The 12,633-nt window shown below is 38.6% G+C and overlaps 1 protein-coding gene across 4 annotated transcripts in view; it reads left to right on the top strand.

Annotated features, from left to right (window-relative positions):
- PRIM2 (DNA primase subunit 2) overlaps positions 1 to 12,633 on the top strand; it is a 285,580-nt gene that overhangs the window by 65,823 nt on the left and 207,124 nt on the right. For all 4 annotated transcript variants that reach the window (XM_060164099.1, XM_060164103.1, XM_060164100.1 and 1 more), the window contains exons 6-7: positions 3,067 to 3,162; positions 4,757 to 4,894. In XM_060164099.1, the coding sequence (XP_060020082.1) occupies positions 3,067 to 3,162; positions 4,757 to 4,894 (234 nt within the window). The remainder of the gene's footprint in view (positions 1 to 3,066; positions 3,163 to 4,756; positions 4,895 to 12,633) is intronic.

Below are 12,633 nucleotides of genomic sequence, written 5' to 3'. Positions count from 1 at the left end.
AGTTCCTCTGCTTTTATAATTGTTCCACTGTAGCTGTTTTTAACTCTTACATGAGATCCTTTGTTAGTAGAAGCAGGAAGCTGTTTAATTTTGTCTTGCTCTTTTGGAGAATGAGTTTTTTCTAGGCATCCAGTAGTTAACCTCATTAGGGAAGCCTGAGAAAGTGAAATATGCTCATATTTTTCCCAGTAGTTTTTATACCAGAAGCAGAAGAGAATACTCAAGATTATTTTAGAAATTTGAAATAATGAAGTTAATAGAAGTTTATACTAATTAATAAAGTTTCAGACAGTCATCCAACATTTTTCAGTGACAATTCTCTTATTTTGTTTATTATTAAATAGCTAAATGAAGGTTTAGATGTGTGTGGCAAATGGATGAACTTTTTAATTCACCAAGGAAAAACAATATTTACTGAAAGGCTATCATGTAGGAAATGACATTAATTTCAGCTAGAATGCGCATTATTTGGAATGCACCCAGTTACTTTGGGTGAACAGTTTAGAAACACATTGAATCCCTTAGAATTTTATTCATTATTTCTAATCTAAGTAAAGTCCAGATAATTTTTTTTCTATTTTTTTGGGGGGTGGGGGAAGATTTCAGTGAAAGACAGTCTTACCACATTCTTTAATAATCTACTCTAGTTTTCATTCAAGACCTTGAATTTTGTTTAAATTGAGCCTTGACTATATACCTAAGGTAGAAGAGTGTTTGGAACATTAAGTCTCTTGTAAGTAAAGTATTCTGTTGTATGACAGTTGAGCTGAAGTGTGCTTCCCCTGCTTACCTGACAGTTACTTGGTGAGCAGTTAATTGCTTATAAACACCTGTGGTATTGTTAATACAAATATTTGAGTTGAGTTTAGGGAAAGAGAGGTACTATATTCCCCTATATTCGTGGAGAAGTCTTAGTGGTTCTTATATATTGCTGTGGGATTTGTTCAGTTAAAACCCCAGATATTATCATGGCAAACATCTGTATGTTCAAAGTTATCTAATTCTTTGTTGCTGTAATAAGTGATTGTAAAAGGGACGTGGTGGGTTACATTTGGCCTCAACTTCAGTATTGCCAGATCCAGTCAAAACCATTTGGGCAAAAAACGATCCATGCAATCACCTATGATTATCCCCATTAATGGTGGGGAGAACAGGCATATGTATTTAATTTTTATTTAATTTCAAATAAGTAAGTGTTCACTGCACAAATTTGAAATAGTTTTTATATTTAAATTGGAAATCACTTAAAGATAGTGAAAGATCATCACGAGGATGTACAGATACCTTGTTCCCTTTCACTATGTCTCCCTGGTCAGTTTCTCACTTTATCAGTTGCTGTTTGCGAATTACAGCTTGGCTCTGAAACATACCTGCCTCTTCTCAAATAGTCTTTGCATTGTGTATCTGGTGGTATATTTGAGCTTGGAAGGATTTGTCCTATGGAATGCGGAGTAAAAAGTAAATAGTCAATTTTGTAGAGAAGTTACTATCAACAGGTATATGTAAACAAAGCCAATACTAAAGGAGAATAATCTGGTGTTAGCTCTTAGAGAAATATTTGCTATTGCTAAAACTCAATTTAAACACTTTAGAATGAGTGTTGATTGTATATAATGTGTGCTGTGACACGCTTTAAAATTTTTGCCTATTGAGACTTCTCATGACATCTAGTTATATTACATTTTTAGTTTTTGTATTTTTATCCTGTCCATTACCAAAAAGGAATTGAGGTGGTAGTTTTCAGTTGATGACTCTCTTGCACTGATTTTTGATGATACATGTTTGTTTGTTCAGTGCTCTCAAATACAATAATAATGAAAATGTTTGAAATACTTTGAGAATTACGAAAATGTGACAGAGACACGAAGTGAGCAAATACTGTTGGAAAAATGGTGCCAATAGACTTCCTCAACACAGGGTTGCCACAAACCTTCAATTTGTTTAAAAAAAAAAGAGTAATATCTGGGAAGCACAATAAAGCCAAGTGCAATAAGACGAGATATGATCGTATATATTGGCCCTTCAAATTTTCTCAGTTGTAAAGCGTGTGTTCATATCTTTTGATCATTTTTCTATTGGGTTGACTGTCTTTTTCTATCTTGGCTTTCCTTGGCACTTTGTGTGTCCCTATACATTCTAGAAGCAACACAGACACATAAGCTATTGTGATTTTGCTTGAGAGTATATTGATTCTGCAGGTTAATGTGAGGAGAATTGGTACATTTATAGTATTACATCATCTGGTGCATGTTTATGGATGTCTCTCGGTTATTTAGGTTTTCTCCAGTTTCCTTCAGTAAGGTTTTACATTTTTTTTTTCCTAGAGGTCTTGACCATCTTTTGTTAGATTTATTCCTAAATACTGATAGTTTTAATCCCATTATGAATGGTAGTTTAAAAAAAATCCATTATTAAAGTGGGCTGCTGGCAGATAGAAATACAATTGGTTTTTCTGTATATGACATTGTAGCCAGATACCTTGCTTAATTAGGTCAGTAGGTCTAATAATTTATCTGTGGATTTTTCTGGATTTTCTAAGGATTCTAATCACATAATATGTAAATAATGACAATTTTGTTTCTTTTTTCCAATCCTTATACTTTTCTTTTCGTTTTACCAATCTGGTTCCCACTGATGGAGTCTTATTTCCTTGTGTGTGTGTTTTCTCTGTGTGCTAGAGATTGTATTTGGGGAGTTATTTGGAGGACTATACTAAGCCCTAGGAGAATTGTGTATTTCTTCAGAAAGGTTTTCATTTTCTCCTTTCATGAGTCTGTGGGTGCAGCTAGTCCAGGATATTGTTTCTCTGCTACTGTTCTTTCGATATGTGTCCTCAGAAATTGACAGAGTAGAAATTTGAAAGTATATTGAATTTAAATTTTCTTCTATATTTTGGCTTCATTAATGATAGTAACGACTTAATAATCATATTAGGAATGATTTCAGATACCAGGGTTTTAAAAGTTTTTAAAAAGTATAGAATCTTCACTAGAACAGGAAAGTGCTTTATTGAAACTGAATGCAGAGTTTTAATTTTTAAAAGATATAAAATATGTTTCCTTTTAGATAAGTGATGAAGATAAGACTCTCCGAGAACAGGATATTATGGCTTCATCACACAGTTTAGGTGGGGTTCAGTTGGAGCTGGAATCAGTTTATAAGGTAGGTACGCTTTTAAAGTACTTCCTAGGTTTTGTTAAATGTATCACATTGAGCTTCTATCCGTGTTTTATTGACGCATTTGTGTAGCCTCTTGTGGGCGCAGCCTCTCCCCCTTCTGTTCGGATGTTGTCTTCGCCCCCCGGATGTGCTGTGCTCTCTGCCCCGGGCTGCGCTGCACCGACTCCTGGTGCTGCTCGGGTGCCGACCCACTGCGGGCCACGCTCTCCTCACTGTGCTCAGCCTCGGGCTGCGCTGGGGCTGGGAAGCCCTGCAACGCCCCTCTTCCCCGGCCCCTTGTTCCCTACGCCGCCTCCGCGCGGGAGCCTCTCCTCCCTCCCGGGTGCCCTGGGGCCCCGGCCTTCTTCCCCCTGCCCGGGTCCGGCCCCTGCCCCCACACCGCCATCCGCGCACCCTCAGCACAGACTCCTGCCTGGGTGAGCCAGGTGCAGGGCTGCGGGGCTGAGGACCTCCCGAAGCAGGGGAGGGGCGGCTATCTGCCGCCCATGCCTGGCGTCTGGTGCGGGTCCTGCCACCACGGGCACTCCATCCCTACCTCCCCCGCTCCCCCCCCCCCCCCAGTCTGGCCAGCGTCCTCCTGCAGGGCGTGTTTGTCCACGTGAGTCCGTCTTGTTTCTTCAACCAAGTGGTGAACTGCTTCAGGGCAAGGACTGTGTGCTGGATGTAGAAATCTGTAAATTAATTAGAAACTTTCTGTAAAAACACATGATCTGATTATTGTGTGGTGTCATTGAATACATTGAAGAATTATGGGCATATAGATTTAACTCTTCCATAAAACTTGGGTGAATAGGGTATTTGGGGAATCTTTTTTTTTTTTTTAACCTAGTTTTTTATCTCATTTTTAAAAAGTAGAAAAACTCTTGAAGAGTAAGGATGAGTTTTGCAATTTATTAATACCATTACCATAATCTCATCTCTTAAAATTTTACCATAGTTCATAGGACTTTAAAAAGTGTAAGTAGAATAGTATTTATTAGGTTTTTAAAAAAATATTTACTGGCAAGTACTTATTTTAAAGATAAAACTGGACATTTATTATTATTTCCATTTCTTAGTGTTGAGAGTAGCTTTTCCAATATATTTCCCTGGAGAAAGAGTGGAAACATAGATGAAGAAATTTGGAATTACTTTACTTACTGGTAATTTTTAGCACTGAACATATTGTATACACATTGGATTCCACTTGATACAGAACAAAATGTGGACTATGTCACGTGAGAGGAATGCAGTGTACCCAGAGGGCTTGAGCTGGGAATTTGAAATCCTGGTGATTATAATTTGTAAATTGATGAGTTAAGAATGAAAATAAAGCATTTTAACTTGGCTTATTATTTTTTGAAAGATCTACTCTAAAACAAACACATTTTCCGCCTGCCACTCCTTCCTAATGCTGTTGTTTACTTACAAGGAGTATAAATTGATCTTCTTGCTTTTTTTTTTTCTTTAGATCTGCTAGGACTAATGATTTTCTCAGAGGAGAGATTTTGTTTAGCCTTAGTACTTACGAAGACGTAGGAGAATTTCGTAATGACAGGTACTGACTTATTTTCCCTGTTTTTCACACTGAATTCAGATCCCTTTTGCTGATGCTCTGGATTTGTTCAGAGGAAGGAAAGTCTATTTGGAAAATGGCTTTGCTTATGTACCACTCAAGGACATTGTGGCTATCATCCTTAATGAATTTAGAACCAAACTGTCCAAGGCTTTGGCTGTAAGTATTTTACTTTGTTTCCATATTTCCATGTTCACTTTATTTCTATATGTTCATGTTTTCAGTTACATACTCTTGATAGTTTTGTTCTGTACTTCTTAAAAAATAGTTTAATTTTTATAATAATATTCAGATTGCTTATGATGCTGTACTGTTATTTGTAGAATTCCTAGGTTTTAATTTTTTTTAAATTTATTTTATTGAAGTATAGTTGACTTACAAGGTTGAGTTAATTTCTGCTGTACAGCAAAGTGACTCAGTTATGCATATATATATATTCTTTTCCATTATGGTTTATCACAGGGTATTGAATATAGTTCCCTGTGCTATACAGTAGGACCTTGTTGTTTATCCATTCTGTAATAGTTTGTGTCTGCTAACCCCAAACTCCCAATCCATCCCTCTCCCTTGGCAACCACAAGTCCATTCTCTATATCTGTGAGTCTGTTTCTGTTTCATAGATAAGCTCATTTGTGTCATATTTTAGATTGCACATATAAGTGCTGTCATATGGTATTTATCTTTCTCTTTCTGACTTACTTCACTTAGTGCGATAATCTCTAGCAGCCATCCATGTTGCTGCAAATGGCATTTCATTCCATTCCATTTTATATGTGTACCACATCTTCTTTATCCACTCATCTGTTGATGAACATTTAGGTTGTTTCCACGTCTTGGCTATTTTAGTAATGCTGCTATGAACATAGGGGTGCATGTATTTTTTTGAATTATGGTTTGTCTGGGTATATGCGTAAGAGTGGGATTGCTGGATCATAAGGCAACTCTATTTTTAGTTTTTTAAGGAACCTCCAATACTGTTTTCCATAGTGGCTGTACCAGCTTAAATTCCCACCAACAGTGTAGGAGGGTTCACTTTTCTCCACACCCTCTTTAGCATTTGTTGTTTGTAGACTTTTTAATGCCATTCTGACTGTTGTGAGGTGATACCTCACTGTAGTTTTGATTTGCTTTTTCCTAATAATTAGTGATGATGAGCATCCTTTTATGTGCCTATTGGCCATCTGTATGTCTTCTTTGGAGCAATGTTTATTTAGATCTTCTGCCCATTTTTTGATTGGGTTTTTTTTTGTCATTGAGTTATATGAGCTGTTTGTGTATTTTGGAAATTAAGCCCTTGTTGGTCACATCATTTGCAAATATTTTCTCCCAGTCCATAGGCTATCTTTTCGTTCTGTTGATGGTTTCCTTTGCTGTGCAAGGGTGGTTTTTCTTTCTTTTGCTTGTAAGGTTGATTAGGTCCCATTTGTTTATTTTTCCTTTTATTTCTATTGACTTGGGAGAATGACCTAATAAAACATTGGTACAATTTATGTATGAGAATGTTTTATCTATGTTCTCTTCTAGGAGTTTTATGGTGTCATGTCTTATATTTATGTATTTAAGTAGGTTTTTTTTTTAAATTTATTTTTTTGGCTGTATTGGGTCTTCATTGCTGCACACGGGCTTTCTCTAGTTGCGGTGAGTGAGGGCTACTTTTCGTTGTGTGCAGGCTTTCTCATTGCGGTGGCTTCTCGTTGCAGAGCGTGGGCTCTAGGCACGTGGGCTTCAGTAGTTGCAGCACACGGGCTCAGTAGTTGCAGCACGTGGGCCCTAGAACACGTGGGCTTCAGTAGTTGTGCTGCGTGGGCTCGGTAGTTGTGGTGCACGGGCTCTAGGGCGTGTGGGCTTCAGTAGTTGTGCAGTAGTTGTGGCTCGCGGGTTCCAGAGCGCAGGCTTTGTGGCACACGGCCTTAGTTGCTCTGCAGCATGTGGGATCTTCCCAGACCAGGGATCATCCCCTGCATTGGCCCGTGGATTCTTAATCACTGTGCCACCAGGAAAGTCCCTTTAAGTAGGTTTTTATTTGTTACTACTCATGGTTAATTTTGTCATTTTTTTCTTTCTCCTAGTAATACTATTGGTGAGATGATTAATTTTGTGAACAGCCTTTGTCTCTTCAAGGTTGTGTCTTTTTTTCCTTGGAGATGGATGTCATATGTGACCCTTAACAATTAGTGTGGCCTGTGGTAGATATAACCCCTAGATTTCTGTTCTAAATTGTTATTTTGTGTCAGTAGAGGGCAATGTAGAAGAAAGTCTTTATGTTTAATTAGGAAAAGCAGTACTAGGTTAGTGCTACAATAAACAGCCCGCTGCTGGGTGAAATTGGAGGTAGCTGAGTTAAATAAATGACATAATCAGTGCTTTTTAAGAGATTTGTTTAAACAGACACTTAAGTGATAACATCTTAAAAATACATTTTTCAGTGTTGTTTGTTAATCTGAGTGTAGTTTTCTTTTGTACTTTTTTGGGACACTTTTTTGGGTACTTAGTGTTTAGTACATAACTTCAAAGTTATGTGCTGTGGCTCTTTTTAAGCTGTACCGATTACCGTATAAGCAAAGGCCAACCTTTCCTTTTGAGTTAAAACTTATAATTTTCTCTGGTATTGTTTTTATTCTGAAAACAATAACTTTTACTCAGTCCTACTTTATATTGGTGCCAAAAGCCTCATTTTCTAAAATACTGGGTTGGCCAAAAAGTGCTTGGCTTTCTCCTGGGTAGGTCAGGGCCCGAGTCTGGTTGAGAGGTTGTCCATAGAGCCTTTTGCCTCGCCGTGAAGGAGAGTGGATGGAGGGGGTTGCTTGGGAAGCTGTCCTGACAGCTTTGGAGTCTGAAGCTCTGGAAGGAAGGGAAGGTGTTGCTTTTAGGCTGTGGCAAAGGGGAAATTAAACCCATTGTGATGGTTTCTTGATTACAGTCCTTTCCAGTGAGGAAGGTTTTGACCTTGAAGTATGTAATTGAAAGCATTTGAAAATATCCTGTAGGATGAGAAGAATTGTCCTAAAGATTTAGAAAAAGGTATTCTAATTTGTGGTAGAGGAAGAAATAAATGGTGCTGGGGAAAGTCTAAGTTGATAGAAGAATTTTACCCCAGGTGACATCTGCAATCTTGTTGTTAGTCTTTGATCATGTGATTTATATTATAAGATAACAAATCTGGCTTTTGAGCATGCTTTAGGACTAGTAAAAGATGGGCATTATGTTCTTATTTGATAAGAGCTCTTTTCTCACCCTGCTGATCCGTGAGACTCAGCTGTGGCACTGCTTCCTCCAGGAAGCCCCCCTGAGCCCCAGGATTGTACTGAGTGTGTCTCCTTTGTGCCCCCACAGCATTCTGCACACTACCAAACTGCAGTGAGATTACTCCAGTTAGCGTTTTTCTTCTCAACTACAATGTAAGCTTTTTGAGAGTAAGGGCTTGGTCTTAAACTTTTCTCTCTACGTAACATAGGGTCAGTGCTCAATAACATTTTGTTGGACTGATAGATACTGAATAATGAAGATGACTCTTACTGTCCGCGCATAGTTTACTGCTTGTCTGTGATCTCATTTGATCCTCACCACAAGTCTCTGAGATGGATGAGGATGACCGTCTGCATCACACAGGCTAGGAAAGTGCTGCTCAGAGAGGCCAGGTAGTTTGTCCAGTGTCTTTTTGGCCAGTAATTGCTGCAGCCATAACTGGATCTTGGGTTTTCTAATTGTGATTCTTAGGATCTTTTGATGAAAAACTGTGCCTTTATGAGTAGTTGTATTATCAGGGGATTTAGATCTTCAAACTCAGGAAATATTGAAAGGTAAGTGTATTAGGGTCCAGTTACAGAGCAGGCAAAAAGGGTGAATTTGGAGTTGAGATGCAATAAATTGATAACCAGTTAGGGAAAAGAATGAGGGAAAGATATATTTCTTTGCTTCACATAACAATTTTAGAACCTTTAGCCAGTTCTCTCAGTTAATGGTTTTTTTTTTTTAATAACTTTTTATTTGTTCACCCACGTATTGTTTTCAGTACTAGGGATATAATACTTAATAGGATAGATGAAATTTCTTCTCTTATAAAACTTATACCAGTTACCAAAGAAATAAACAATAACAATATTATATGTGACATGAAGGAGCCAGCAGAGCAAAAGTAGAGGAAAGTACATTCTAGGCAGGAGCGGTCATTGATGCCAAGGCCCCAAGGAGAGAGGGTTGGCATTTTTGCACAATGCTGGAGCGTAGTGAGCTAGCGGGGAGCTGTACAGAATGAGACGGCAGTGATGCAGGACTTTGAATAAACCGGGGTAGAGAGATTGATTTTTTAGCCTAATGTAGTGGAAAACCATTGGATAGTTTTGGAAAAGGGAGTGATATAATCTGATTTATATTTAGAATAGGTTACTGTGGCTGAAAACCACTTTGGAGGGTATAGAAAGAATGGCAGTAGGAAGACTAGTTCAGAATTTTATCACTTTGATCTAGATAGTGGCTGGAAAGAGGCTGGTTGTGGTGGTGATGATTCAGAGAACTCTCTGGATTTCAGTTACTTTCTTGAAGTGCTGTTGACACACTGGGTGTGAGAGAAAAAGAGGAAATCAGGATAAAAACAATAATGATAGCTTATACTTAATGAACATTTAATATTTGCCAGGTGCTGTTCTAAATGCTTCACATGAGCTTCACATTTCATCTTCACAGTAATCCTGTTAGGTGGGTACCATTTTCAGTCTCTGAGGCGTACAGTCTGCACAGCTAAGTGAGGAGCCAGGGCAGGGTTTGCATCCATGCAGCCTGGCTTCAGTCTTTACTCCTGACCACTGTGTTGCACTGCCCAGATTCTTGGCCAGAGTGACTGATTAGAGGGTGATGTCTTTTACCACGATGTGGAAGACTGTGTGAGAAGTCCACAGGCTAAAACCAGGAGTTCTGCTCTGATCATGTTAAGCAGGAGGTGCTTGTCAGTCATCCAGATGGTGATGGCAAGTGTGAAGTTGGGTTTAAGTCTGGATTTCTGGGGAGGGTAAAGTGAAGCCCTGAGACGTAGGGGGTCACACGGCTGAGCTTGGGTTTTCACACACTTCCACTCTGTGTCACTGGTGGAGCGTGCTTGCTTTGTTTTTAGAAAATGGGCAGCTTCTTAAGTTGTAGCTGAATATCTTTAAGGCAGATTCTCTTTTTTCTCACATTATGTGACTAATTTCACTTTCTGTGGGTGAGATTCATCATTAGAAGGTGCTGGTAAAACTTTAGAAAACAGACTTTCAGAAAATATATTTATTCTAATTTAGAGATAGAAAGAGAACTTCCGAGAAGCTCCCTGGGAAATAACTGACAGCAAGTAAGCAGCTTTCTTGGGAGTCACAGAGGAAAGTAAGGATTTTCTTTTTTTGAAAAGGATTTTCTTTTTCACATGTTTAGAATAGTAGTTGGATGTGTGACTCACCAAGTATTTGTTGCTTTGGAAAAATATTCTTTGTAGGCACTTGATCAAGTAATTTTTTATTTCTACAGAGCTTAGAATCCTCTTAAATCTTTTATCCTCTTTTTAAAAGCAGTGTTCAGTTTAGTTCCTTAAGCTGTGCTTAAATATAATTAATTTTCTTGAATGGTTACTTACTTTGTAATCATATAAGAATTTTCTTTGTCTTATTTGTGTCTAGTTGATTTCCTTTGGTTTTGGATTGATTAATATGTCTTTTCCAGTATTACTTCCTGGTTATTTAATGTTATTTTAAAGTGATTGCAGTGGACCAGTCAGTGTAGCTGCTAATCCTTCACTTCTGCCTTTACTCTCAGGCACCAGCCCATTCATTCTCCCCTGGTACTGAGCTCTAGGAAACAAAGCAGTGCAGTTAAAAGCCATGAAACTATCGATAACAGAAAAACCATTCATTTTTGGGGAAAAAATAAACATCCTCTTTTTACTTTGAGACACGCTTGTTGACTGAGGATGCTAAATTGAATGTTGCTCTTTAGATTGTAGAGGACCTAGTAACCGAAGTGAGTATTTCAAGGTAGGGTGTGGGGTCAGGCAGGCCCACTGGATCCCACAGACGAACAAGTCATTACAAGTGAGTCTTGGCATCTCTCTCCATATGTATTTTATTGGGTTGGCCAAAAAGTTCGTTCGGGATTTTCATAATATCTTACGGGAAAATCCAAAGGAACTTTTTGGCCAACCCAGTATTTTAGAAAATGAGGCTTTTAGCACCATCACAAAATAGGATTGAGTAAAAGTTATTGTTTTAGTGGAATATTCTAGGTTTTTGATAGGCTAGCTTAGATCCGTTGGAAAAAAAATCAGTTATATATATATTATATATATGTGTGTGTATATATATATATCTATATATATATCTATATATATATATGGTGCTTAAAAAATTCCAAAGTGCTATATATTTTTCAGGTGTTCATTTGAAGGGGCTAGTTCATGTAAAGAATAGAATTTTAAGGGGTTTGAATTTTTCCCTGTGGTGCTTAGTACAATTTTGCACTTTGTGTTTATGGAAATTATTGGTGGCAAAAATTTTAATGATTCACTTATTTCTAGTTGCTAGCAAATGTTAGCAACACATCGACATAGGATTTTTAGAGCAGCACAGGATTTTAGAGTTGTGTGATAATCATTTGTGTGTTATCTTGCCCTCATTCTTGGCTCCTAGAATCCAAACTTGAGGTTTATAGATATCAGTGGACATGCATGTTTGTCCTATTGTGTATGGTAGTGCTTTAGCCTTCTTTCATAAGGAGCTCTCAATAAAACTTACCAGTCAGGCCTCTTCATTTTGCACATGAAAGTTTAGCCCCGCAAAGGCTTGGGTGGCTTACCAAAATTCTTGTGGCTGATTGGTGAAGGACTTGGGTTCTTCACTGTGGGTCTCCCATAACTCCTTAAAGTCAGTGCCTTTTTTTCATAGATTGTTGCCTCTCCCCAGGCGCAGTCAAATACCTCTGCCCCTCTACTGCTCTCTTATTCACCCTCAAGTGTTCTATGGCATGTTTTACATGTAGGCTTCTCCAGGGTAGGGACTGAGCCCTGTTCAGCTTCTCCAGGGTGGGGACTAAGCTCTGTTCAGCTTCTGCAGGTAGGACTGAGCCCTATTCAGCTTCTCCAGGGTAGGGACTCAGCCCTGTTCAACTTCTCCAGGTAGGGACTGAGCCCTGTTTGGCTTCTGCAGGGTAGGGACTCAGCCCTGTTCAACGTCATTCTCTTTGATGCTGAGCACAGTACCTTGAGAAGAGCAGGTGCTCAGGATCTGGTGAATTACCCTGTGAGAGCTGCATGTTTGTGTTTTCTCCAGATTTGTTGAAAAAAGTACGTGAAATGATGTTGCACTTCAGTGTCCTGTTTATAAAAGGAAAGAGTGAAGCACCTCAGATGTGGGAAGGGCTGTGCATGCAGAATATTTCTGCAGTCTCTGTTGGGAACGTCTGTGGCTGCAGTACCCTGTTTCCTAAGAACTGCTGCAGTTGGCTGCAGGGGTTACAGTTGTTACTCTTTTGACAGGTTTTCTCTGGAGTATGTAATATGTGAGGTTATATTTTGTCTAGAAATTTACGATGCAGCCTCAGCCAGGTTTAAACTCTAGCTTGAGGACAGCAGCTTCTCTTTTCATGGTTGAACTAACTTTCCAGAGTAATTCTTAGGTTACTATTTCTGTGGTTACCTTTGTGTCCCCTGTGCACCCTTCCCCCCACTCACAGAAGAATGACCCTGTACTCCTCTATAAACACTCCTGTTCCTCAGATCATTGATCATATTTAACAATTATAATTACCCCTTTTAACACTTCAGCCCAGATTGGCTAGAAGATACTTAGTATTTTTACATACTATTTATAGTGTTTTTTTTCCACTGAGCTGCATTGCTTTCATTGACACTTGAGTGCACTGAAACACAGATTTTTATC

This window comes from Lagenorhynchus albirostris, chromosome 10 (genome assembly GCF_949774975.1).
Source record: "Lagenorhynchus albirostris chromosome 10, mLagAlb1.1, whole genome shotgun sequence".
Classification (NCBI taxonomy): domain Eukaryota; kingdom Metazoa; phylum Chordata; class Mammalia; order Artiodactyla; family Delphinidae; genus Lagenorhynchus; species Lagenorhynchus albirostris.
This window is presented reverse-complemented; position numbering and strand designations above follow the sequence as displayed.